The sequence below is a fragment of the Trichechus manatus genome, unplaced genomic scaffold, assembly GCF_000243295.1.
Source record: "Trichechus manatus latirostris isolate Lorelei unplaced genomic scaffold, TriManLat1.0 scaffold00127, whole genome shotgun sequence".
Taxonomy (NCBI): domain Eukaryota; kingdom Metazoa; phylum Chordata; class Mammalia; order Sirenia; family Trichechidae; genus Trichechus; species Trichechus manatus.
In genome coordinates, this window is record NW_004444063.1 from 3,801,032 (window position 1) to 3,826,629 (window position 25,598).

The 25,598-nt window shown below is 38.3% G+C and overlaps 1 protein-coding gene across 3 annotated transcripts in view; it reads right to left on the reverse strand.

Annotated features, from left to right (window-relative positions):
- Positions 1 to 11,106: 11,106 nt before the first annotated feature.
- DDX46 (DEAD-box helicase 46) overlaps positions 11,107 to 25,598 on the reverse strand; it is a 73,655-nt gene continuing 59,163 nt past the window's right edge. The window contains exons 19-23 of one of the 3 annotated variants that reach the window (XM_023738976.1): positions 24,444 to 24,620; positions 23,366 to 23,584; positions 22,868 to 23,012; positions 15,174 to 15,247; positions 11,107 to 13,897 (exon numbers count right to left, since the gene is read on the reverse strand). In XM_023738976.1, coding sequence (XP_023594744.1) covers positions 13,850 to 13,897; positions 15,174 to 15,247; positions 22,868 to 23,012; positions 23,366 to 23,584; positions 24,444 to 24,620 — 663 coding nt within the window. In that variant the 3' untranslated portion in view covers positions 11,107 to 13,849. The remainder of the gene's footprint in view (positions 13,898 to 15,173; positions 15,248 to 22,867; positions 23,013 to 23,365; positions 23,585 to 24,443; positions 24,621 to 25,598) is intronic. The other 2 variants (XM_023738975.1, XM_004384709.3) reach the window with 2 other exon arrangements.

Below are 25,598 nucleotides of genomic sequence, written 5' to 3' on the forward strand. Positions count from 1 at the left end.
CAAGCCACGGTATTTTCAGTGGCCTTATATGCATATGAAAGCTGGACACTGAATAAGGAAGACTGAAAAAGAATTGACACATTTGAATTATGGTGTTGGTGAAGAATATTGAAGATACCATGGACTTCCAGAAAAACAAACAAATCTGTCTTGGAAGAAGTACAGGCAGAATGCTCCTTAGAAGCAAGGATAGTGAGACTTCATCTTGCTTACTTTGGACATTTTATCAGGAGGGACCAGTCCATGGAGAAGGACATCATGTTTGGTAAAGTACAGGGTCAGCTAAAAAGAGGAGGACCCTCAAGGAGATGGATTGACACAGTGGGCTCAAACATAGCAAAGATTGTGAGGATGGCACAGGACTGGGCAGTGTTTTGTTCTGTTGTACATAGGCTTGCTATGAGTTCAAACCAACTCGACAGCACCTAACAACCACAACATAAAATACTAGAAAACAGGCTTGATTTTACTGGTATTGTTTATATATAAAGGGAAAAGACCAATATAAGAAACAGTTAAAATATGTACACATATATTTGAGGGCATATTAAGATATAATCTACAAAAAAACAAACAGAAAAGAACTTCAAAGACAAGCTTTCTCTAGGCAAAACTTCTTTTTTACTCTTGAAGTAGAATTTAAGAATGCATGGTGTCACTCCCATACCAGATCATGACTATTCCAGATCACACATGCAGACTTTACAACTCTAAACTTTGGATTGTCTGACATGGCATTTGTACAAAAAAAACACTTAAGAAACAAAGTTCCATCCTAACAAGCTCAAATGATTTGCAGGCCCAATGTAGGAGCCAGAGTAATAGAAGTAGTTAGATATTCCTGGATTTGAATGCCTTTCTGCTACTTGCCACCTGTGGTACCTTGAGCAAATCATTCCACTTTCCAAAAGTTTCTACATGTGTGAAATAAAGACAATGTCCTCCTTGTAGAAATGTGACATTAAATGAGCTAATAGTTTTATTTAAAGTATCCATCAGTACTTAGAGGTTCATTATGGTGGTACAACGGTTAAGCACTTGGCTGCTAACCGAAATATCGGTAGTTCAAACCCACCCAGCGGCTCCACGGGAGAAAGAACTGGCAGTCTGGTCTCATAAAGATTGTCTTAGTTATCTAGTGCTGCTATAACAGAAATACCAAGTGGATGGCTTTAGCACACAGAAATTTATTCTGTCACAGTTTATGAGGCTAGAAGTCCTAAATCAGGGTGCCAGCTCCAGGGAAAGGCTTTCTGTCACTGTTGGCCCTGGGGGAAGGTCCTTGTCATCAGTCTTCCCCTGGTCTAGGAGCTTCTCAGTGCAGGGACTCCAGGTCCAAAGGACACTCTCCACTCCTGGCTTTTCTTGCTTGGTGGTAATGAGGTCCCTCTCTCTGCTCATTTCTCTCTTTTATATCTCAAAAGAGATTGACTCAAGATACAACCTAATCCTATAGATTGTGTCCTGCCTCATTAACATAACTGCCTCTAATCTTGCCTCATTAACATCATAGAGGTTAGGATTTACAACACATAAGATAATTTCAGAAACCCTGGTGGCATAGTGGTTAAGTGCTGTGGCTGCTAACCAAAAGGTCAGCAGTTTGAATCCACCAGGCGCTCCTTGGAAACTCTATGGGGCAGTTCTAGGGTTGCTATCAGTTGGAATCTACTTGATGGCAATGGGTTGGTAAGATAATAATATCAGATAGCAAAATCGAAGACAATCTCACAATACTGGGAATCATGGCCTAGCCAATTGACACACATTTTTGGAGGACAGAATTCAATCCATAACAAGATTATACCCTAGAAAATCCTATGGGGCAGTTCTACTCTATAAAAATGGCATGGGATCAGTGGCTAACCTCCTCTAACTTCACAGGGTAGGAGAATCGAGATCAACAGCCCAAGGCTGATTCCTATGAGGCAGAAATCAGACATGCCTCCTCTCTGCCATCTTTACCAATTCTGACACCAACTGTCCCTCCCATGGCGCTCTCTACTTCTCTGCTAGGTTCGATAATTCATTGCAGTGGACACACAGAACTCACAGACAATACTCACAATTATGGGGTTTATCAGGGAAGTAACAGGTTACAGTTCAGGCTCAGAACACTCAGGATACAGTTCTTCCATCAAGACAGCCTCTTTTCAGCTATGGTCACATGCACACTTCTCTCTGGCCTTAGGCCCCTGGCCTGCCCAGGCAAGTGTTACAAAGCTCTTTTAGCCCCTGCCAGTAAGTCTACAGAGGCACCCCTGGCACTCACCTTTCTTGCTCCATGGGCTAAGAAGCCCACTGCACAATCTCCTACGCATCTTTCCTGCCACCGCTTCTCACTGTCTCCAGGGTTATAGCTCTCTCTCTCTCGGTCTTCTGGTTCCAGGAGCTTCTCAGCACAGGGATTCCGGGTCAAAAGGATGCACTTTCTGCTCCTGGCTGTTCTTCCTTGGTGGTGGTAGGATCCTCGCTCTTCTCTGGAATTGGCTCTTTTTTAAGGCAAAACTGACCAGTCCTCTAGGTGGGCTACAGTTGCCTTATTTGCACTGCCCCACTCAATCTCTTGGGTGGGAGTTACAAGACCATGGCTAGAAAAGCCACACAAAAGCAATCCATCGCACTGCACCCTGTCACATGGGGTCACTATGAGTCAAAAATCAACTCCACTGCACCTAACAACAGTAACAAATGTTTAAAACCTTCCATAAACGTTTTTAACTGAATGCAGGTTTTTGCTATATTATTCTTGAAAATAACCAAATATAGACATTCAAATAAAATCTTAAATAAGAATTCACGGAAGTGATACTCATGAGGAGTGTGCCTCTTAGCTCAAGCAGACACAAGAGACTAAATGGGCAGCTTCTGTCCAGAGGTGAGATGGGAAGGCAGAGAGGGTTAGGAGCTGGTTGAATGGACATGGGGAATCGGGTGGAAAGGAGGAGTATGCTGTCACAGTATAGGGAGAGCAATTAGAGTCACATAATGTATGTATAAATTTTTGTATGGGAAAAAATAAAAATAAATAAAGAATTCATGGGAATAAATGTTAATCAAGTTAACAAGGTAGAATACAAAATATGAAGAGAAGCTGTATAAATCAATATAAAATTATGTTTGGGAACTGTAAAATATACTGTATTCATATGTTATTCTTATTCTAAAAGTTGCTACAAAGGCTGAATTGGAAGCTCCATGTCTGCATGAAATTTCCTGTATTTTTAATGTGTATGGTGGACTTAATTTTCCTTGAGGATATTAAAGTCTGCCAGTTGCTACCAAAAAAATTCATAGAAATACAATACTCATCATGGTGCTTATCACTACAATTGAGGGAGATAACTGAGGAAGATTTGTAGAGGATTTGAGTTTGAGCTGGATTTGAAGAAGATGCAGCGGAAGCTGAGGCAGCCATGAGGGGAGAGAACAGCAAGTACATTTGCACTGGTAAAGCCACCTTCCCCCGAGTGGCTCCAGGAAAAGTAGGAAGTGGGTTTGAAACTGCTACTTCTTCTGGAAAGAAATCTTTCACAGAAGCAGCCTGAGCTTGGAAATGTCAGCATGATATCTCCAACAAGCTCTCTTTAGGGGTAGATCCAGCCACTAACCTGGAACTGCACACAGGCTTATCAGCTTACTTTTCTAGGTGATGAGTCATTTGGTAAACCACCACTTGATGGGCATTTGATGAGGGAAAAGAAGACTCATTTCAGACTGACTTATCCTTCTGACCTGCCTGTTCATTTATGCTGTATGTTGACATGTTACAGATTCAATGGAACAGGCAAAATAGCCCTGCACCAAAACCTAGGAACTCTATTCACAATAGCCATTATAACTTTGGCTAACCAACTCATTTTTATATAGGAATGTACTACCACTCTCGGCAACTCCTGTTATCACAGACCATCTCTAACTTATAGAAAGTTTGACCTCATCATGAACCAATCAGCTTCATATTAACTTCTATCCACTGGTTCTAGCTTTATTCTCTCAAGTTGCACAAAGTCAGTTCTATGATCCCACTTGCCTCTTTGACCAGGTGCTCAATTCAGAACTTTCAACAGCAGAGGGTAGATCTCTGGAAAGCCTTTATTGGGTACTATGATATATATGGTGTCCCTGGATGGTGCAAACAGTTAATACACTTGGCTGCTAACCAAAACTAGAAGTTCATGTTCACCCAGAGGCATCTCAGAAGAAAAGCTTGGCAGTGTAATTCCAAAAAATCACCCTCTGAAAACCCTATGGATTACAGTTCTACTCTGACTCACATGGGGTCCGCCATGAGTCAGAATGGACTCCACAGCAACTGGTTTACTGGTTTATGACTGTTGTTGTTGTCAGGTGCCACCAAGTTGATTTCAACTCATTGCAACCTGATGTGACAGAGTAGAACTTCTCCACAGGGTTTCCTAGGCTATAATCTTTACAGGAGCAGATCTCCAGGTCTTTTTCCCACAGAGCCACTGGGTGGGTTTGAACCACCAGCCTTTCCGTTAGCAGCTGAGTGCTTAACTGTTGTGCCACCAGGGCTCTTTAGGTTTATATTACAATTAATCTCCAGTATCTACTTCCTCTGTACTTCACTACCTGCCTCCCTGAAGTCAGGCATGGCCATGAGACTTGCACTGGCCAGTGAAAGTGGCAGATGTCACTTCCATGCTGGAACATTAAACCATCCCTGTAGATCCTCCATTTAACTATTTTCTCAGCCAAGACTGAGAAGACTGGCCTCTAGAAGACTGCAGTATTCCAGATGTTGGAGCCGGTCAGCCAAGATCCTAGAGTAAGAAGATGTGGAGCAGAGCTCCCACTTCTCCAGCATGGAATGGGCATTTAGTATGAATGAGAAATAAACTTTTTTTTTAACCACTGAGGTTTGGGGTTGTTGCAGCATTATCTAGCATACCTGGAAAATGTAGATGCTATTTTTACTTCTGGTGAAAACCTAGAGGAAGCACTGAGGAGATAATATGTTGTTGTTGTTAGGTGCCGTCAAGATAATATAGGGGAGATCTAAAAATATGGGGAGGGAGGCAGGCACATGTATGTGGCAGGGCAGGTATGTAGTAAAGAACTTAATTTTGCCCAAAGAGAAGTCTGACCTTTGCCGTCCTCCTCTGAGGGGTAATCTCTAAAGCTTTGGAATGACATGCCTGATAGGAGTGTTGGTTTCTCTGGGGGCTTTGGGTCATAACAATAGTGTGATTTAGAGTAGGGGCTGGAGACTGCAATCAGCCATATGTGCAGTCAACCATGCCTACGTGACAGAGCCCCAGTAAAAACTCTGGACACGGAGACTCAGATGTGCTTCCCTGGTTGCCAATACATCATGCATATTATCACACACCATTACTGAGAAAATAACACTGTCCATGACTCCATAAGGAAAGAACAATTGGAAGCACCATGTTTGGAACTCTCCTGGACTCGGCCCTATGTGCCTCTTGGCTGATTTCTGTCCTTTAGCTGTAATAAACCATAACCGTGAATGTAACAACTTCCAGTGAGTTCTCAAAGTCTTTATAGCCAATTATCTAACTTAAGGGTAGTCTTGGGTCCCCTGAACTTGAAGTTGGTGTCAGAAGTGAGGGTAGTCTTGTGGACTGTGCTCCCTCTAACTTGGCAGCAGAGGATTCAGATAAAGTGCCAAAAGAGCAGATGCGCTGTAAGAAACCTGTACAACTGACTTAAGAGATAGTCAAGTCTGACCTCCTATTTTAGGTTTTATCACACTATAATTCCTTTATGAGATCTTCTAGTCTTCAGAAAAGTTTGCTACAGTCTAGAGTCACCCTTGTGTTGTCGTTACATTGAGGAAGGGTGTGATGGAAGGCCACATTGATGTTTTGGAGGTTAAGTAAAGCAGAGGAAGTTAATTTCATAGAGGAGCAATGAAACAGCTAGAGGTAACCAAGAAGTGGCAGTGTGGGGTTCGGGTGGACAGCAGTTCAGAAAACCTGAGAAGGCAAACATTCCCTGGGAACATGAGGAAAGTCCTAGACTTCCAAAGCAATGGAGGGTGAGGACTCTATTGTGATTAATTTGATACTTTCAGAAGGGTGACCCTGGGAGATGAGAAGACTTGGATCTGTGTTGGGTGTGTGTGACAGTCCCTCACATTTGTAAAGACAGCTATTAAGTCTTAGGCTTCTGTAGGTTCACCATAGTTCATATGATCAGAACATTCTAAGGCTTAAAAATCTTGGGACCATTAACCTAAGTAAATGCTTTCAGTGTTTTTACATTATTGTAGCTTCTTAATTTTTAATGGTGACTTGACAACCCAATAAACTCTAGAAGCCTGACACTAGGAGGATTTGGCCAGCTTACTGTGTGAACATTGTGCAGACATGTTGATAAGCTACACCATGTTTTTCCATTTAAAACTTTGTGGAAGACCTGGCGAGGGAACACTTATTGAATGTTACTTCAGATCATGGAGAGAGAAGGAATAGCAATTTAGATAAAACAGTAACGCTGCTGAGACCACATCACTTACCTGTTCTTAAAGGTTAAATTACTCTTTAATACTTTATACCAGTATCTACAATTTTGAAACAAAATCTTCTGCCAGGAGAAAGATGCTGTCTTGAAAGTCAGTTTAACAGCATCCTCTTCCCAGTCCCTTCAGCAGCAGAGTGCAAGTAAGAAAAGCAATACCAGTAAAGCTGCTTGGTATGAGTGGGCCAAACTGGAAAGAGTTAAAACAGCATGCATGTACCACATTTTATTTTTCTAGATCGTATTCATTGGTAATGGTAGGCAGGCTTTGGAGTAAAAACCAAAAAAAAAAAAAAAAGAAAACCCCACTGCCCTCGAGTTGAATTACAACTCATAGTGACCCTATACAACAGAGTAGAACTGCCCCATGGAGTTTCCAACGAGCAGCTGGTGGATTCAAACTGCTGACCTTTTGGTTAGCAGCCAAACAGTTAACCACTGCACCACCAGGGCTCCTTGGAATAAAGACAGATGGAATTTAAATCCTAGGTCTGCCACTACTACTGTGTGACTACTGACAAGTTGGTCAATTCAATTACAACTAATATATATTGAAGGTTGGATACTGGGATGCAGAATAGACATGATCCGTGACCTCAAGAAACTTAATTCTAGTGGGGTAGACATATAAATAGAAGAAAATATAATGTTAAATACAATGAAAAGAGTAGATCTGAGGTTTTCTGATGTCTCAGGTTGATCTTGATGAAGTGCTACAGTACACATAGCATGATACAGGTATAATGTACAATTAGCACTCTGTAGAGGCTTTTTCAAGAGCATAGCCATCTATTACCACTTCATTTGCAACAAGAGCACACTTTAAAAATGTCAGTTTGACTCATCTGCCAACATTTTTTTTCTTAAAAAATGTGTAACCTTAAAATACAATTTGGATTCAATCCCACATTTTTTTTCCTCCAACAGTTTCAGCCTGGTCCAGAGTAAGCTAGACTACATAGACAAGTCACCATTAATAGGATTTTGAAAGATAAATGATTATATATATGGGCAAGGAGTTATGTGTCTATACCTGGGAGCTGGCTGCCTCTGAAGACCTTACAATTGAGGCTACAAGTGTTCATAAATATTTTCATCTGAAAGTTATATATAAGAAAAAATGGATCTCACTTTCTAGATTTTATCAGTAGCAACTGTCAATATTGCTTTATAGCAATATTGAAAGGATAGACAGTATAAGAAAACCCACTCCCCACTCACCCATCATAATGATAATAGTACTAGCTAACATTGTTTACCATATGCTGAGCAGTCTTTATATGCTTTAAATGTATTATTTCATCTTATCCTCACAGCAATCCTAAAAGATGGGTATTACCGTATGTCCATTTTACATATGAAAAAACTGAGACACAAAGCATTTAAGCAACTTGCCCAAGCAACCCCCAATTATATGTAAGGTTATTTATAATTAAGTATATGTTACTATTACACCAATTATGTAACAATATATTATAAAGCCTACACACACAAAAATTTTTTAAAATGAGATTTTCTTCCTGCTTTCTAATGATTACTGTGCACAGCACTTTGGAAAACTACTGCTTTATATCATAGGCAAAATGCAAGAGCAAAAGTAATTGAAGATTATCAGTTGTTACCAAACTTGACTGTATATCACAGAATCATTACTACCCCAACATACTTTTAACAGCAGCACTGGACCCCATAAAGTTACAGAGGAACTTGTGCTCTCTGTGAAACTCCCAGGCATCCACTCACCTGTTCCTTCTGCCCAGCTTTCCGAATCAGAGACTTGTGGCAGAGTCCAGGGCTGATGGGGAGGACTCAAAAAGGTCTACAGTATTGTTCTAGGAGTTTCAGCTCCCAGAAGACTCTCTTAAGCAAAGGCATGGAGAAAACACTGAATTCAAGGATCTTTGGACTGGCTGAGCCCAGGCACCTGAGAGCCTCCCAGGAATTTGAGAGTAAAGGCCAAGGATACTTTAACACTCAAAGCTGCTAAAATGCCTGGAGTTGACACACTACTAAAATCCATCTACTACCACGTGTCAGAGAAGCCCTGGTGGTGCAGTGGTTAAGAGCTCAGCTGCTAACTGAAAGGTCCAGGGTTCGAACCCACCAGCCACTCTGCAGGAGAAAGATGTGGCAGTTGGCTCCTGTAAAGATTGGAGCCTTGGAAACCCTATGGGGCAGTTCTACACTGTCCTATGGAGTCATCATGAGTTGGAATCGACTCAATGGCAAGGGGTTTACCAAGTGTCAAGTTAAAATAAAATGGTTTTTCTGTGGAAAAAGTGCACACTCACCACCGATTTGAATGCTCACATTACCTTTACTCAGTAATATGCAAAATTGTAAAAAGAGACTAATATTAAAAACATAGGCTACCAGGCAGCTCCATATAATAAAAGTGATTAGGATTTTTTTTTTATCTTGCATTGCTAGCTTTTAAAGTAACCCTAATAATATCTAAGAGAGTAATTTTGACTTCCGATTGTCCAGACGTTAAACTTTCCTTTTTATTTCATGCTTTTTTTTTTCTCCCCAACAAAACAGGGTTAATACAAAGGTGGAATTTCTTCTTAGAGGCTTGACCTTCAAAATTATGAGCTACAATAAGTTGATGCCATATTTGGAAGAGAACAAGGTCAAGAAAAATAATCAAAAGTAAATTCCTCACCAGTCATGTGATTTAACAGTATACATTTAAATCCACATACATACCAGCTAAGCCACAAGGCACTATAAAGGTGAGAACATCGATATTGTGAGGATTTTGTAAGGAATACATTTGTTTACACTTCTCACATTTTTACCTGAATCCTTGCAGGAGTAAAATTATAAGTTGATAAGAAAAAAGACCTTTGAATAGCCACAACTGGCAACATATCAAGGAGTCTACCTAGTGAGAGAAATGTAGCCGCTTTTAGGTCCCAGAGAGCTTGCCTAACAGTACAACGTATATTTCAAGAGGTGTTTAAGATGTTATATTCCAAGTTAACCATCCTATCACACCAAGACTTTGTTCGTTAAGGTTTTCTGATGGTTACACCTAAACTGAATGAAAAGTGAAGATACCCCTCTATCCCTCAACACGTATTCATTCACTCTCTTTATATTTTACATACACATATTTTTTAAAAATAAACCTCAGCTTTTCATGGCTGAAGCAGAAGGCATGAGAAAATGTCAGTAGATTCCAATATTTATATAAAGCTACGTACCAAAATGGGAAGAACTACCTTAGTTACCTAGTACTGCTGTAATAAAAGAGCCCACAAGTGAGTGGCTTTAAAGAACATAAATATATCTCTTACAGTTAAGGAGGCTAGAAGTCCGAACTCAAGGTATTGATGCTAAATCTTTGTCTCTTTCAGCTTCTAGTAGCTGCTGTCTTTTCCTGCATGCGTGTCTTTGCGTCTGTTTTGCTCTTTTTATAGGACACCATTCAGAAGGGATTAGGCTTAGGACCTACCCTACTCTGATATGACCTCATTAACTTAATAAAAGAAGACCCCTATTTCCAAATGGGGGCATATTTATAGGTACAGGGGTTAGGACTTCAACATTAACTTTTTGGAGGACACAATTCAATCCATATCACTACCATAATGAGATACCATTTCACTGCCACTAGGATGGCTATTATCAGAAAAACGGAAAATAACAACTGTTGGCGAGAATGTGGTAGGATTATGAATGGCGCAGCCACATGGAAGAAACTTCGGTGGTTCCTCAAAAAGTTAAACATAGAATTGCCCATATGACCCAGCAACTCTACTCCTAGGATATACCCCAGAGAATTGAAAGCAGGGACTCAGACTTGTACACCAATGTTCACTGCAGCACTACTCACAATAGCCAGAAGGTGGAAACACAAGTGTTCATCAACAGATGAATGGATAAACAAAATGTGGTATATACATACAAGGGAATATTATTGAGCCATAAAGAGAAATGAAGTTCTGATACATGTTACGATATGGATTGTCTTAGGGTTCTGCAGAAAAATACAGCCAGCAATGTATACACACAAACACACACACACACACATAGAAAAAGAGATTTATTTTAAAAAATTGGCTCATGTGATTGTGGTGGACTAGCAAGTCCAAAATTTGTAGATCAGGAGATTCCTGCAGTCTTGTGTCCCAAAATCCATAGGTCAGGTGACGAAAAGAGTGAAGAGTGGAGGAGTTCTGGCAAGATGTCTACTTAAGAGTCTGGAGGCAGATTACATGATAGAGAAAACTCCCTTCTTGCTGTTAAGGCCTTTAACTGATTGGATGAGGCCCACACATGTTATGTAGGGTAACTTGCTTTACTTAAGGCCAAATGATTTAATCACGTGCAACTACTTCAAAACAGAATCTACACTAGTGTTTTAGCAAACAACTGGGTGCCAAAGCCTAGCCAAGTAGACACACAAAATTAACCATCACACGGTAAAATAAGTAAACATTATGCTCAGTAAAATAAGTCAGACACAAAACGTCAAATACAGGCAAATGCATAGAGATAAAAGTTTATTAGTGGTTACCAGGGACTGGGGGGAGGGGAGATGGGGACTTAATTGCTTAAAGGAGACTCAGTTTTTGTTTGGGCTGATGAAAACCTTTTGGAAATAGTGGTGATGGTGGCATTGTGAATGTAATTAATGCCATTGATGTGTACACTTAACAGTCAAAATAGCATATTTTATGTCATATATATTTTATCACAGTAATTTTTTTTTTTTTTTTAATGTGAAGAACTGGTAGCTCCAGACTCAAATTTAAGTGGAGGACCACATTGGGTTAGTCACTCAGAGCCCTTGCTTTCTGTAAGAACTTGGCATCATCTATAAAGCAGCACAACAGGGCATTTTACTAAACAGAATCTGGCTCTTTACTCTAGACTTCATTTCAGCTCCTATCTTAAATAAGCACAATGTTAATCCATTACTAAAGGACCTTACCTGACAGTTTTAAAAGACAAAGCAAGGCACCATACTGAAAAGAGCTCAGACACAGCCAAGTTATAACTTTGCTTACTAGTTTGTGATTCTTAAGATGCTAGAGTGTTACTGAGAAACAGACCTCACAACTGGTTTACTGGGTTTAAAAATCTCAGGTATTTAAGAGCTGGTTTTCCTCAACAAATTCCTTATACTTAGAGGCTCCCTGCCTCAAAAGATCAGCAGGTCACAGGTGCACTGTAACTATTAGTTGAACACAATGTGTACATCAGCAAGGCCAATAAGATATGAAATATATCAAATAATTAAATGTCCAAAAAGAGTTGAGGAGAACTTAGCCATTACCCTTTCATTCTATACTTCCATTTCATAAAAGTGTTATTGTGGTAAAACCCCAACTGGCACTTGTACCTATTGTATGACCAACAGCCTGTCTTATGTCAAATACAAAGAACATCAAAGAGGCTTCTGCAGGAAGATATTTTTGGAAGAGAACTATAATAATATTTTGGGTAGTTAAGTTGGTAGAATTTTTTTTATAAAGAAATAGAGAATACTTCTATCACATGTCTACCAGTGTACACAAAATTACAGAAACAGCAGAAAACATTTCAGTAAATATAATTTTAGGAAAATGCAGATTGGATTACTTTATTTTATAAGGAATTTAGAAAACATAAGCAAATATTGATATTACATTAAAAAACAAAGTCTGTACATCATCCAAATGTTAAAAAAAAGAATCAGTGTGACATGAAAAAAATGGACTAACATAGAAATGTGTTTCATTTTAAAACAAAACACTATCAGTGGCTCATCACATCTAGATATACAATCATAAAGGTTATGCTAAAATGATGTAAAACTCTGAATCTCTAAGTGATCCAGTTGGTTGAAGAGAGCACCAATTGTCCCCAGTGTGGGACTGTCTGGGTCTACCAAAGGAAAATAAACTACCACTGGGTGATGAAAATAAGCAAATAAATAAACTGGAGGGAAAAAAGGAGCCCAAGATGCTTGGAATTTTAGAGTAAACGGTTTATTGGGTTCTGCTGTTACATGTGTTTTGTCTGTTTTCTTCCCTTAAGAAAATAAGTGCATGTGTGAGGAATCCAAGAATATTTTCCAGTTATGTTTTAGTTTTTCAATAAGGATAACTCTATACTGAAGAAATAATAATGGATATTCCCTGTTACTTAAGCCATTTAACCCACTATTAAGAAAATGATTACTTTTAACAGCTATAGTATGCTTTGATTTTCTCTTTTTTAAAAAACTCAAAGACAAGAGTATAAAAAAGACTCTTGTGTCTCTTAATTTAAGAAATATATCTTCCTGGAAAATCTCTATTTTCAGGAAGTGACAACAATTATGAGTTCTAATACACCAGGAATCTTGAAAAGAATATGAGGTGATCCAATTACAACAACTTAAATTAGAATATTTGGAAAATGTACTGAAGGGCTCAAAAATATACTTTATGATTCCTTGTGAACTAAATTTCACTGACAGAGATGAAGTCTAAGTCTAAAACTTGGGTAGCATTATGCTTGACATTTTTAAAGAAAAAGAATTCACAGCCTACTGAATAAACCTAAAGAAAAATCACATTAAGTAATACAATGTCTGTACATGCCACATGTACATATGTATAAGCAAACACTTTCAAGGTAAAAAGGAATCATATTTACTATTTTTAGGCTACAAATCACTTCTTTTAAGGAAGATTTAAAAAGTTTCTAGACATACAGCCAGAGATTTTAAGGGGCACCTGAAAGTAGTAAATACTAAACCTCTTTGCAATGTAAAGAAATGCAAAAAACTCTTATACTGTAGGTCTTTAATTTTACAAAAACCAAAAGCAGCGCAACTACTGCTGATTTATGATGACAAAAATTAAAAGAAAAACTCGAAACCCATTTTGTACAAATTCTATTATAACATTCTTAAATCCAGTTCATCTTGTTCCACTGAGTCAAGTAAGCTTTAAGGTCAAGGGTAGGACACAAAAGTAGGTGGAAAATTTTGTATTTTCTCAGGAGATGATCACAATTTCATTAAAAGAAGGTAAGATGAATAGCCCCTTAGTGATCTGTGTACTTTATTAACATCAAAGGAAAGCCCAAATATGTCAATTTTTTTTAAAGCTCTGGAATATTACTCAGATATTTAAAATGTACTTACTGATATACTCTGAAAACAAGCCTGCTTTAAATATAGTTTGATAATTGAGGGGGCACTTACTGAATGAAAATTTCTTTAGGAAATACCGGTTTCTTATATTTAAAAATCAGCATGACAGAATTAAAAAAATCTTACTTTACACTATACTGTAAACTGCAGACAACTGCCACATATATCACAGATAAGCCCAGGTAAAAAAATTTTTCCAGATGTTTATAAGACTTTGTATCTTCCTTTATTTGTTGGTTGGTATGAATTTTGCTGCAGTAGGAAAAAAAAAATCAGTTACATGGTCAGAAAGAGCAAAATAAGAAACACTTGTTAAGATCATTCCCTTTACAAACATATAAAACTATCAGATATTTAAAATAAAAATGTTAACATTATTGTATTGAGGAAAAAGGAACTGTTTTTCTTTGTTCACACAACTGCTCCTTGATAACTGTGTTCTGAACTGACTTAATGGTGGTAGCTTCCACAAATGCACAAGGTTTTTTCCTATCACTTCTTGCTGAAATAGTCTTAAGCACTTCATTTAAAAGCTGTTTTTCTTCTTCCCTCTCATTTTGTGTATCCTCTTTTCTTTAAATTTTATTATTTCTCCAAAAGAATGATTTATAAAGGGAATTTTTAGAAAAACTCTCAAAAACATACTCTTAGAGAAAGGGTAAGGTCAACACTTTTAAAGGAGCCCTCATCCCAAGGGACACATCATAGGGAGAGTTTACAAGCACAAAAGACCCCTAAAGACAATGTCTGTCTCCTCTGGAAAGTGGTCTATAACGGTCGGCTTTTTCCACAGTCAAGTTAAGTCCTTGCCTAAGTTTAAAAAGAGTCATAATATCATGTGTTGGCAAAGAAGTAAAGCAACTGGAATTTTCATACACTGCTGGTGGTAGTGTAAATTGGTAATAATCACTTTGGAAAACTATGTAGCAATACCTACTTAAAGCCAAACTACACATACCCTATAACCAGCAATTGTATTCCAAGGCATATACCAAAGAGAAAAGCATACTAATCTGTACCAGAGAGACACAAAAGAATGTTCATAGCAGTGTTACTCATAAAAACCTAAAATTAGAATAACCCCAAAGTCCAATAGATAAGTAAACTGTGATATTATTTACACCAATTAAATACTATACAACCAAGAAAATGAATGAATTACTGCTACATGTACTGGCATGGGTAAATCTCCTCCAACTAATCTCCAGTGAATGAAACTAGACACAGAAAAGTACACAGCATGTGATTCTACTTCCGTGAAGTTCAAAAACAGACAAAACTAATCTACATTAATCTATAGAATATGGTTACATTTAGGGGAGATGAAAAGTGATGAGGAGGGACATGAGGGGGGCTTATAAAGTGCTGGTAATGTTCTAGATTTCTTGATCTGGGTACTGATTACATTGGTGTGCTCACTTTGAAAATTTATCAAGCTGTATGTTTATATTGGTGCATTTTCTGTACTATGCCATACTTCAATAAAACATTTATTTAAACAAAACAAATTTTTGAGGTTTTCACTCACCAGCCGGATCAGTTCTTCTTTTATGAGCCTCGTGATTTCTGCCTTTGCTTTCTGCACAGCCAGTTCATTGGCACCTGGTGGGTGAGTAGAAAACAAATTATTGATATTAGAACTACAAAGGATGTTTCATCCATATAATGGAATCCCAGGAGTAAAGGTTGTAGGTAGCTTCAAGGAACACTGTATTGCCTGCCAAAACAGCCTTTCAGTGACTGCTGGAACATCACCCACATTATATAATGGCTACTTATTACTCTGCTTATTACTTCTAAAGTTTCAAATATAACCACTGAGGTCACATTACATGTACTGTTAACAATTCCTGATATGTTGATAAAAAGAGTGAAGAAGATGATTAGCAATTTGTCCAGAAGAGAATAACAAAAGGTTAAACTTCCTTGGTTAATTTACTTAATAAATATTTATTGGACACTTACTATGTTTTCTGAAGTCTGCAAACGTTTCAGAAATGTGTCATCAAAGTGTTAAAGACGAATGGACTACGTCCTAGTTTGGTGAGTAGTGTCAGGAGTCTTAAAAGCCTGCGAGTGGCCATCTAAGATACAACTATTGGGACTCTACTTGTATGGAGCAAAACAGGGTGAAGGAAATCAAAGGCTCAAAGACTAGTCCACAGGACAAATAGCCCACATGAACCACGGCCTCTTCTAACCTGAGACCAGGAAGAACTAGATGGTACCCAGCTTCCACTACCAACCGCTCTGACCTGGGACATAATACAAGGCCCTGGATAGAATGGGAGAAAAACGCAGAACAAAACTGAAATTCCTAAAAAAAGGCCAGACCTATCGGACCGATAGAGACTAGAGGAACTGCTGAGACTATCGCCCTAAGATACCCTTTGAACTTGGAACTTAAGCTATTTCTGGAGGTCACCTTTCATCCAAACAGGTTGGCTTATAAAATAAACAATATCATCGATGAGTAATGTGCTCCCTTAAACAATCAACTATATAAGACCAGTCAATATTTACTCAAAACCAAAAATGAGAAGGCAAGGAGGGGAAGGAAAGCTAGATCAATGGCAACAGAACAAACAGAATGGAAACAATCAGAACACTGACACATTGTGAAACTGGTAACCAATGGCATGGAACAATCTGTATAAAAATTGTTAAATGAGAACCTAATTTGCTGTGTAAACTTTCACATAAAACACAATAAAATATTATCCAAAAAAAAAAAAAAAGGACAGCAACAACAACCAAAAAATGTGTGCAGTTACACAAATATGTATATAGGCATACATGTGTATGGGTATGAATGTGTAGGTATGTATGTGTGCATGCATGTATATTCATATATATAATAAACCACATGGGAACACAGTTATGGATACTTCTTAGACATAACCACACACCTCTCGAGACTGGTTTTCTGTGTTTGAAGGCTTAGGACCATAGTCTCGTGGGACAACTCCGTTAACTGGCATAACATAGTTCATACAGTGTATGTTCTACATCCTAGTTTGGTGAGTAGTGTCTGGGGTCTTAAAAAGCTTGTGAGCTTTTAAGATACAACTGTTGGTCTCTAAGAGAACAAGAGAGTGTAGGAAACGAGAAGCTCAGAGAAGAAAGCAGTCTACAGGACTCATAGTCTACATGAACTATAGCCTCATCTACCCTGAGACCAGAAAAACCAGATGGTGCCTGGCTACCACAACCAATAGTACTAATCAGGGCCACAATAGATGGATCCTGATAGAATGGATGAAAAATGTGGAACAGAACTCAAATTCTTAAAAAGACTAGACTCACTGGACCGCTTGAGACTACAGGACTCCCGAAGACTACTGCCCTGAGATACTCTTTAAACGTTAAACTGAATGATCCCTTGAGGTCACCTTTTAGCTCATAAAATAAAGAATATTAACTGTGAGTAATGAGCTCGTTTAAAAAATCATCCATATGAGAGCAACTGGTCAGAAATTAAAGCAAAGATGAGAAGATAAGGGAGCAGGGAAACTAAAGAACTGGGAATGGTACAACCAAAACAGAACAAATGAGAATGATGACACATTATGAAAAATGTAACCAATATCCTGAATAATTTGCGTATAAATTGTTAAATAGGAACCTAACTTGCTGTGTAAACTCTCACCTTAAACACAATAAAATATTTAGGGAAAAAAAAAAAAAAGATGGAGGACTAGCCATGTTGAAGGGAAAGAGATGACATGGAGAGTATTCTGCAATGGGAACCACATGTACAATGCTAAGGAATTAAGAAAGGCATGTGTAATAACCATACGGTAAGATAAGTGTAGTATGGTGGAAGATATCATTCATAGTTATTAATTCAAGAAACATTAAGCACCCACCAGGTATGATATACTGTGAGAAATATCATGCGAAGAACTCATTCATGCTCTTTACAATCTTGTAGACTACTAGCAAAACAAACTTGTAAAGATATTACAACAGGATGAATAAGAATTAGTCTACCAAAATAACTTAACAATCACTTCTTCCAAGTTTTCCCTGAGCTCTCCAGGCACACTTGAGTCTTTTCCTCAGTGCTTTCACAGTATTGTGTTCATACTTGCAGAGCAGTGAATTGCTATTATATGGCCCCTTTAGCCATGATCTTGTAACTCTCACAAAATGATTGGGTGAAACTACGCAAATAAGGTGCCTGTGACCCAGCAAGGGGATTGGACAATCTGCTAATGCAAATAAGGTGCATGGAACCCTCGTAGGGGATTGGTCAGTTTTACTAGGCTTAAAGGGAGCCAATCCCAGAGATTGGAGCAGGAACCTCACTACTACCAAGAAAAAGAGCCAGAAGCTGAGCGCATCCTTTGGACCTGGGGTCCCTGCTCTAAGAACCTCCTAGACCCAGGAGACAGAGCAGTAACATTGTGGGCGACAGTGGCATGAGATGGCGGAAACCAGGAGACTGCTGTGAGATGGTGCAGTGGTCTTCCTGACCCATGGAGTGAGACAGCTGAGTGCCTACAGGCAGGAGGCTTGCTGGTAGAGTGGAGTGCCTCTGGGCACTTGTTGGTGGAGCTAGGCTTGTTGACCCATGACCCATGACCCACAGAATACGAGAGCTAAGCACCTTCAGGCAGGAAGCTTCCTGGCACAGTGGGGTGCCTCTGGGCACTTACTGACACAGCTAAAGAGCTTTGTAACACTTCCCTGAGCACAGGCCAAGGCCGAGAGTTAAGGCCGGGGCCAGGGTCAAGAGTGAGCTCCTGGCAGCAGAAGTCTGCCTGCAGGCAAGGCCAAGAAGAAGCTGTCTTGATTGAAGAACTGTATCCTGAGTTGTTCTTGTTACTTCCAAGTTGATCCTGATCCTATTACTTCCCCAATAAACTCTGAGTATGGTCTGTGAGCTCTATGTGGCCACTGCAACGAATGGAACCCAGCAGAGTACAGAGTGCTGTGGGAGGGATGGTTGGTGTCAGATTGTAGAGTGGAAGCATGTCTGACCTCCACCTCAGAGTAATCAGCTTTGGGCTGATGCTGATTCTCTCTCCTCCCCTTGAAGTTAGATGAGGTCTGACGCCACACCATTTTTACAATACTACTTTAAAAGCACATTTGATGTAGAATGGACATGTTTTTCTGACTAGATACAAACAATGCGGAAAAGGAATAAATGTAAGATGCTAAGAGTTGACTAGCAAATAAAGTAGAAGTAATAAGATAATGAATCAAGGAGAAAGAACAGGTGTTATTGACCGTTATGGTGGGAAAAATTCAGTTTTGAGATTGCTGTAGTTGAAGTGCTCACTGGACACCCAGTTGGAAATGTCAATAAGGTCACTGAAAATACTGACTAGAAGTTCACAAGAGTCAGAGATTAGAGCCATCAAGGGAGGTGGACTGAGATCTAAAGCCAGGGGACAAGCCAGGGAGTCAGTAAGTTCAGGTAGGTAGCACAGTGCACAATGATAAGAGGAAAAGAGTCAGATCAAAGGAGTAGATTAGAGATTGAGGACTGGGAGTGAAATGTCAAGGAATAAAAGAAGAACTGAAGTTGCAATTTAGAGAACTACATTTTTATCATTGTATATAAGAAAAGCAAATGAGGAAAAAAAATTCACAAGAAATGAGAAATCTTTCTTTTCTTATGAGGAATAAATAATCTCTTTGACAGAGACAGAGAAAGAGATGTAGAACAGTTTAAGACAGGAAGGAAAGGGCCTTGTATATAGCTGTGAAGTCAAAGCAACATATCTAATTTAAGTCTTACACCCCTACCAACCACCACCCACAAAATTCAAAGCTACGCCAGAGAAGGTTAAGTGCTTGAAGGGAAGAGATAGATGAAGGTGAGGGCAAGGGTAGAATCAAGAGCCAAGCAAGACTGAAATTACAACTAAAATCAAATCTGGGGGGAAAATACATTGCCTTGGCATAAGGTTGGTGCAAAGTCTGTTGCTGTTAACGTCCTTGTGCTATTTTAAAAAGAAGGGAAATGACACTCTCACCTAGATCTAAATGGAAGGGTAGTTGTCCTACTTTAGTTAGAGCCAGACCATTTGGACCAGTTTAAATTTTTACTTCTTTATGTAATAGGTTACATATGTTTATAAGCTGCCATGCAAAGGGGGCATTTCCTTTCAGTGGTCCTAAAACAACCTTCTGGCTGCTTTAAAGGATTCAGCCCTAGTAAGAAGAGAGGGTCAAAGAATAGGCTATAGATATTATACAGCTGCCTGGGCATGTCTGTCCTTCCTGTTCCCCTTCTCTCTGCCTGGTGGAAGCCTGGAGCTGCTGAGCCACAAAGCCCTTCCAAAGAGTCAGGCAGTGGGGTCCTCCCAATTACAGAACTAGTAACAGACATCGTTAGGCTCCTTCCATGCTAGCACTTGTCTTCATCCTGTCAGCATCTGGGTGAGTTCAGCTGGAATTTTGGAAACTAAAAGATCCAATAAAAAATCTAATAATCTATGAAAGTTCTCAAAGCTTTAGATCATTTTAATTACCAAGCCCCAGCTCTTATCCTCCATCATTATGTCTCTAGAATGCTACTAAGATTTGTTTTTAATATGACCTTTTTACTGAAAATAAATAGTTTGCTTAAATTAGTCAAAGAAATTAGACATTATTGCCTGAGAACAGGAGAGAAGTTACCAAAATCACTCTGGATGGAAGGAAAAGTAAGCAAAACCTCTGGACTGTATACAATGGACATCTTATTTTACTTTCACTTGGTAATATGGCAGATGTACTCTGACAAAGTTGTATGCAAGTCGAACTTTGATAAAGAGTGAGGGAATAATGGGAGTGACTAGTTAATGGGCACAGAGGTTTCTTTTTGGGGTGATGAAAATGTTCTGGAATTAGATCATGTTGACAGTTGTACAATATTGTGAATGTACTAAAAACCACTGAATGGTACTCTTTATTTAAATGGTTAAAATCATGAATTTTATGTTACGTGACTATTACTTTAATTTAAAAAAAAGTCCAATAGTGATTAACACCTAGAATAGACATTATTTCGTGCATTAAGTCATAAGTGGCATGAAACTGCTGGCAGATTTTAGAGCGAATTCTAAGTACAGAAGGTCCACCAAAAAGAGGCAAACTGACAATCGGAGCCCTGTACTAGAAGCAATTCAGTGGTGCCAGAGAAATGAAGCCAACACAGGTGGTTCTGTGATCTGTCAGTCTTGCTTGGGCAGTAAATAATTAAAAAATAAAAAACAATGAGAAAAATCACACCAAGCATTTTTGGCCAAGAAACAAGTTCTACTTAGGTCTGCTGTTGGGATGCACCACACGTTTCTTTTCTTGTAATCTTTCTTCTAGGAAGCCACACAAAAGCAATTTGAGGTCACCAATTAAAAGTGAAGTGACTAGATAGTCAAGAGTGCCACTAAAAATTATATTTTCAGTCATATCTATAAAATCCTCTGTTTTGGTCAGGAAAGAATAAAACCCTTATAAGAATTCCTAATATATAATTAAATCATTTTTAGTTTATTTTAGTAAGCAACTATTAAATAACCGTCCACCTAAAATTAAAGTCTTCACAAAATCAAAAAAAAAGTCAACATATCAGACACACACAAAAAAAATTAACTAATGACAAATCTTACTTACATGTTTTCAATACCTAAATAACCTTTCACTGATCTTTACAAAAGCAAACTTTAGTGGCCACCAGCCACATGGTTATTTAAATTTAATTTAAATTAAAACTTATCAAGTCTATCATGTGCCAGGCACTGGGAATACAGCAGATGACAGAATGCTGCATTCATCTAGCGTGGGAGATAAAATAAGAAAACACCACAATTCCATGTAGTGATGAGTATTATGAAGAAAAACAAAGCAGATAAAAAGCTAGAGAATGGCGAAGTGGATCAGGTAAGGCTTCCCTGTTAGAAGTGACAAGTATGACTCAAAGTTAAACTGATGTCTGAGATTATACAAAGTATGAGAGGAGCTCCTTTGCAACCACCTAAGCCATTTTAGCACTTAAATGCAGACTATAGGCTTACATGATACATCAGTAGACCTCTAAACAGTGCCAGCAACAGTACAACAAATATTATAGTTGATTAAATAGATGAAATGAATCTGACTGGTCTATTAAAGTCTATTACAAACCTATACACCAATTCTCATTGCAGGACTTTTCACAACAGGCAAAAGGTGGAAACAACCAAAATGTCCATCAACTGATGAATGAATAAACAAAAGTAGTATATATACACAATGGAATACTACTCAGTCACGAAGAGAAAATGAAGTCCTGATGTATGCCACAACATAGATGAACCTTGAAAACATCACGCTAAGTGAAGTAAGTCAGCTGCAAAAGGACAAAAACTGTATGATCACACTTATATAAAATAAGCAGACATACAGAAACTGATGATTATTAGTGGTTAGGAGGGGAGGGGAGGAGAAGGGAGGGGATAGTTTTTGCTTAGGAGGTATTAAGCTTATGTTAGTGGAGGTGGAACGATTTGGAAAAGGGTAGTGAGAATGGGTATACAACTTGGAGAATGTAATCAATGTCACTGAATTGTACATGTAGAAATCATTGATATGGCATATATTAAATGTATATTTTCACCACAATTTAAAAAGAAAAAAAGTGTATTACAAAGATGTTCATATTAAATATAAATGAAGTGAGGCAAGCTGCTCTACTATACCATGGAATAACACCTAAGAAAAAAATCAAGACGGAAACTGTCATTGGAATGAATTTATGGAAATGAATGTATAAAATAAGGCAAAAAATAAAACCTTATAGCTCTTAGATAATGTATTACTTACATCCCTTGAGTTACGGTATTGCCTACTCCTTTTTTATACATGTAAGTATGCAAGAACTTTTATGGACATAATTTCAGGGGCAATATTTGCTTAGATAAAACATCTGTTATAAAAGGAATAATACTCTGCCCAGAATCTTCCACTTACTGGAAGCACAAATGGCCAGTCTTCACAAAGCAGACTTTCTTTTAGAGTGATTCTGAAGTTTGACTCAATTGTCAAAACCAAAAGAGTACCAAACACAGATCATTTGCCTGTGTATATATACTAAGCTTCTAAATAAAAATTTCAAACTATTTTTTTCTTACAGATGTTCCTTGTTTTCAGTCCTTTCTAGAAATGACCTCACATTCTCTTTGCTTCCATAAAATCTACATCAACCCTGATCCAACTCAAGACTGAAACAGGACCAACAGAACCTACTTTCAATTGCCAAGTAAATTTTCCGCTCTCCTTCCTTGGGTTCTTTGCCAGGAGGGAAGTATGTTCCTCTGATTGTAATTGCCGCTTCAGAGTATTCACTGATTCTCTGCAGAGCTTCCTTAGAGGTAACTTTCCACCTAGCAGTCTATGACAGAAAGGGTGGAGAAAAATCATTTCATAACAGGGTTAAAAACCTGGTCTGATAACAAAGAATAGCTTGGTTAAATCATATCATGGTCAATATTAAGACCATAATTAACACATACCTATATAATAAAGTTTACTTAGATTCTAATGTATGTACATGCATTACATAATGTATATACATTCTACTGTAATGCAGTCATAAAAATGGAATTTCTATTGCTGTCTCCCCCCCCTTTAGATAGAAAACAAAGTAGCTTTTAAAATGTTCATGGATTTTTAAGAGATTTTTTGCTCTTAAAGAAGCAAGATTCTCTATACCGCAAGAAAAAAATATTTAAACTTGTTACTTGCCTGTGGGAAGTCATTGATCTCTAATTCTTCCTCATATCTCTTAAAAGATTCGTTCTGTCCACCATCCTGTCTCTCCTCTTCTTGCTTTTCTAAAGGTACATAATTGAGCTTGGCATTGATCTTTTCAGCGAGTTGCTCTGCAATGGTTTTTGCAGACACAGTGGGAGCCAGAATGGTGCCACCTCTGAGAATTGCATTGGTGGCCTGTTGCATCACATCCTGCAGTTAAGGAATATCTACAGTCAAATCTCAGATGAAGGCAAAGATAGGACCAGGGACCCCAGAGCAAATTATTCTCTGGAAAGCCACTAACTCTTTAAAAAAAAAAAAAAAAGTCCCATTGCCAATGTATCATTGTAATGCAAAGTCCTATCCATGTGTGCAATTTAGCAGTGTATATTTACAACTGATAGTTTAATGTACCTCACGTACCCATGATGGTTAAACTGAAGAACATTCAATTCTCTATTAAAAATTCTACTGGATTACTGATGTACTCTTGATAATTAGCTAACGGTTTATATCAGATATAATGTAATACTTCCAAAATCATTTACAATACTGCCAAAATTAACAAACTATTCTTTGCAAATGCTCCTAAAATTTATCCTTAATTAAAAATTAAGTTAACAAAAAGGTTTCTAAGAGAAAGATCTCACATGATATATTTTAAAAACACATTTCTCCACTGTTCAAACCCATGTTAGTTTGATTTATGTAACTTGGGTATTTGTACTTCCAGAGAACTGTTTGTATACCTAACAACCCACCCAATAAAAGCAGATCCAGAGAAAAAGAGTTACTTCTTTTAAGATTTTGGATATACCAGTCAGAATACTGCTTTATAAAACTATCCATGGCTAACATGGAAGGTTAAGTATTTCCAAATAGGCATTAAGACCTCAATTAATCACACTAAAGAAATCGTTGAAATGCAATAATCAAAGTACTCTGTATTCAGAATAAATTTCCACAAACTCAAGGACAACTTATTTTTCACTTGTACTTGACAGTATTCCTGCAAAATATTTAAAACACAGAATTTAAGAAGTATTAAGACTCGGAACAAATTACTTAATACCTGAGACTCGATGCCTAAATTCTTCTGTGCATTGATTCTGAGAGCCAATCTCTTAGCAATTTCTAATTTCTCAGCATTTCCTGCGGTAGGAGCAGGAACACTAGATGTTCCGGGAGCAGCCATATCCTTCACTCTCTTCTTTGAATTAAACATGCTTTCAATTTGCTCATCAATCTAGACCGAAGAAAAAACAAGGAAGATTAGAAAGAACTGGATTAGAAATTCCAAATAAGGTATATGTACAGAAACTAGTAAGAAATATTTCCACCAAAAGGCTAGAATCAGACTGTTAGTTCAACCAAATAGATCACTAGGAAAACACCTGCCGTTTGTTAAGGGGACACATTTTATTTTAAAAAACAAGTTGTCTATGGTGAACAAGGATAGAGAACAGTGATACAGTGCTGCATGAATCACTTAAGCAGACTCCTGAAAGGTCTAGAAAATACAACCCAACTCAGCAAATGAGGATGGATACCCTGTCAAGACAAAACAGCCAATACGATGCAAGAGAGTTGCTCTCCAGGGCTCAAGACTTGAGGCCAAATTATACTGTAATGAAAGAGGTTAAGAAGGGCAATAACTCAAAGCAGTGAACAACTAAAAATAGGGAGGCCTAGCAAGGGGAATCAGAGGGGACATTTGCTCCCTGGGTACAAGTGGAGAGCCAGATGCAGCAAATCACACACCGGCCCTAAGACTGGGGTGTAGGGGAGGTTGGTGAACTTAGAGATGGCCCCTGGGCACTCGTTACCCTTGCTATGACTGTAAAAATATGGTTAATGATTTTCAGGGGGAATGGTATTAACATGTTCCTAAGGAAACTCTTCCTAACTCCTAAAATGCAATTGAATTTGTCTTGAAAATTGGGAAACAGATCAGAAAAGAGGGCTTATTTTTGTGTTCCTCTGAACCAAGAAAGGAAAGAAATGAAGGTTAGTTTCCCCATAGAGACAAGAGGAAGGCTGAAAGGCTCAGTTCTCCAGGAACCACATGAACCCTACTGCCACTGCCTGATCCTCAGGCAAACCACACTGGCAGGCACAGAAAATGCAGTTACTTGGATTTCTTTTTAAAGATCCCTTTTGCCTTAGAATGACTACTATCACCCACTAGAGATGCAAAACCCTTAAGCAGCTCAGATTAGGCCAA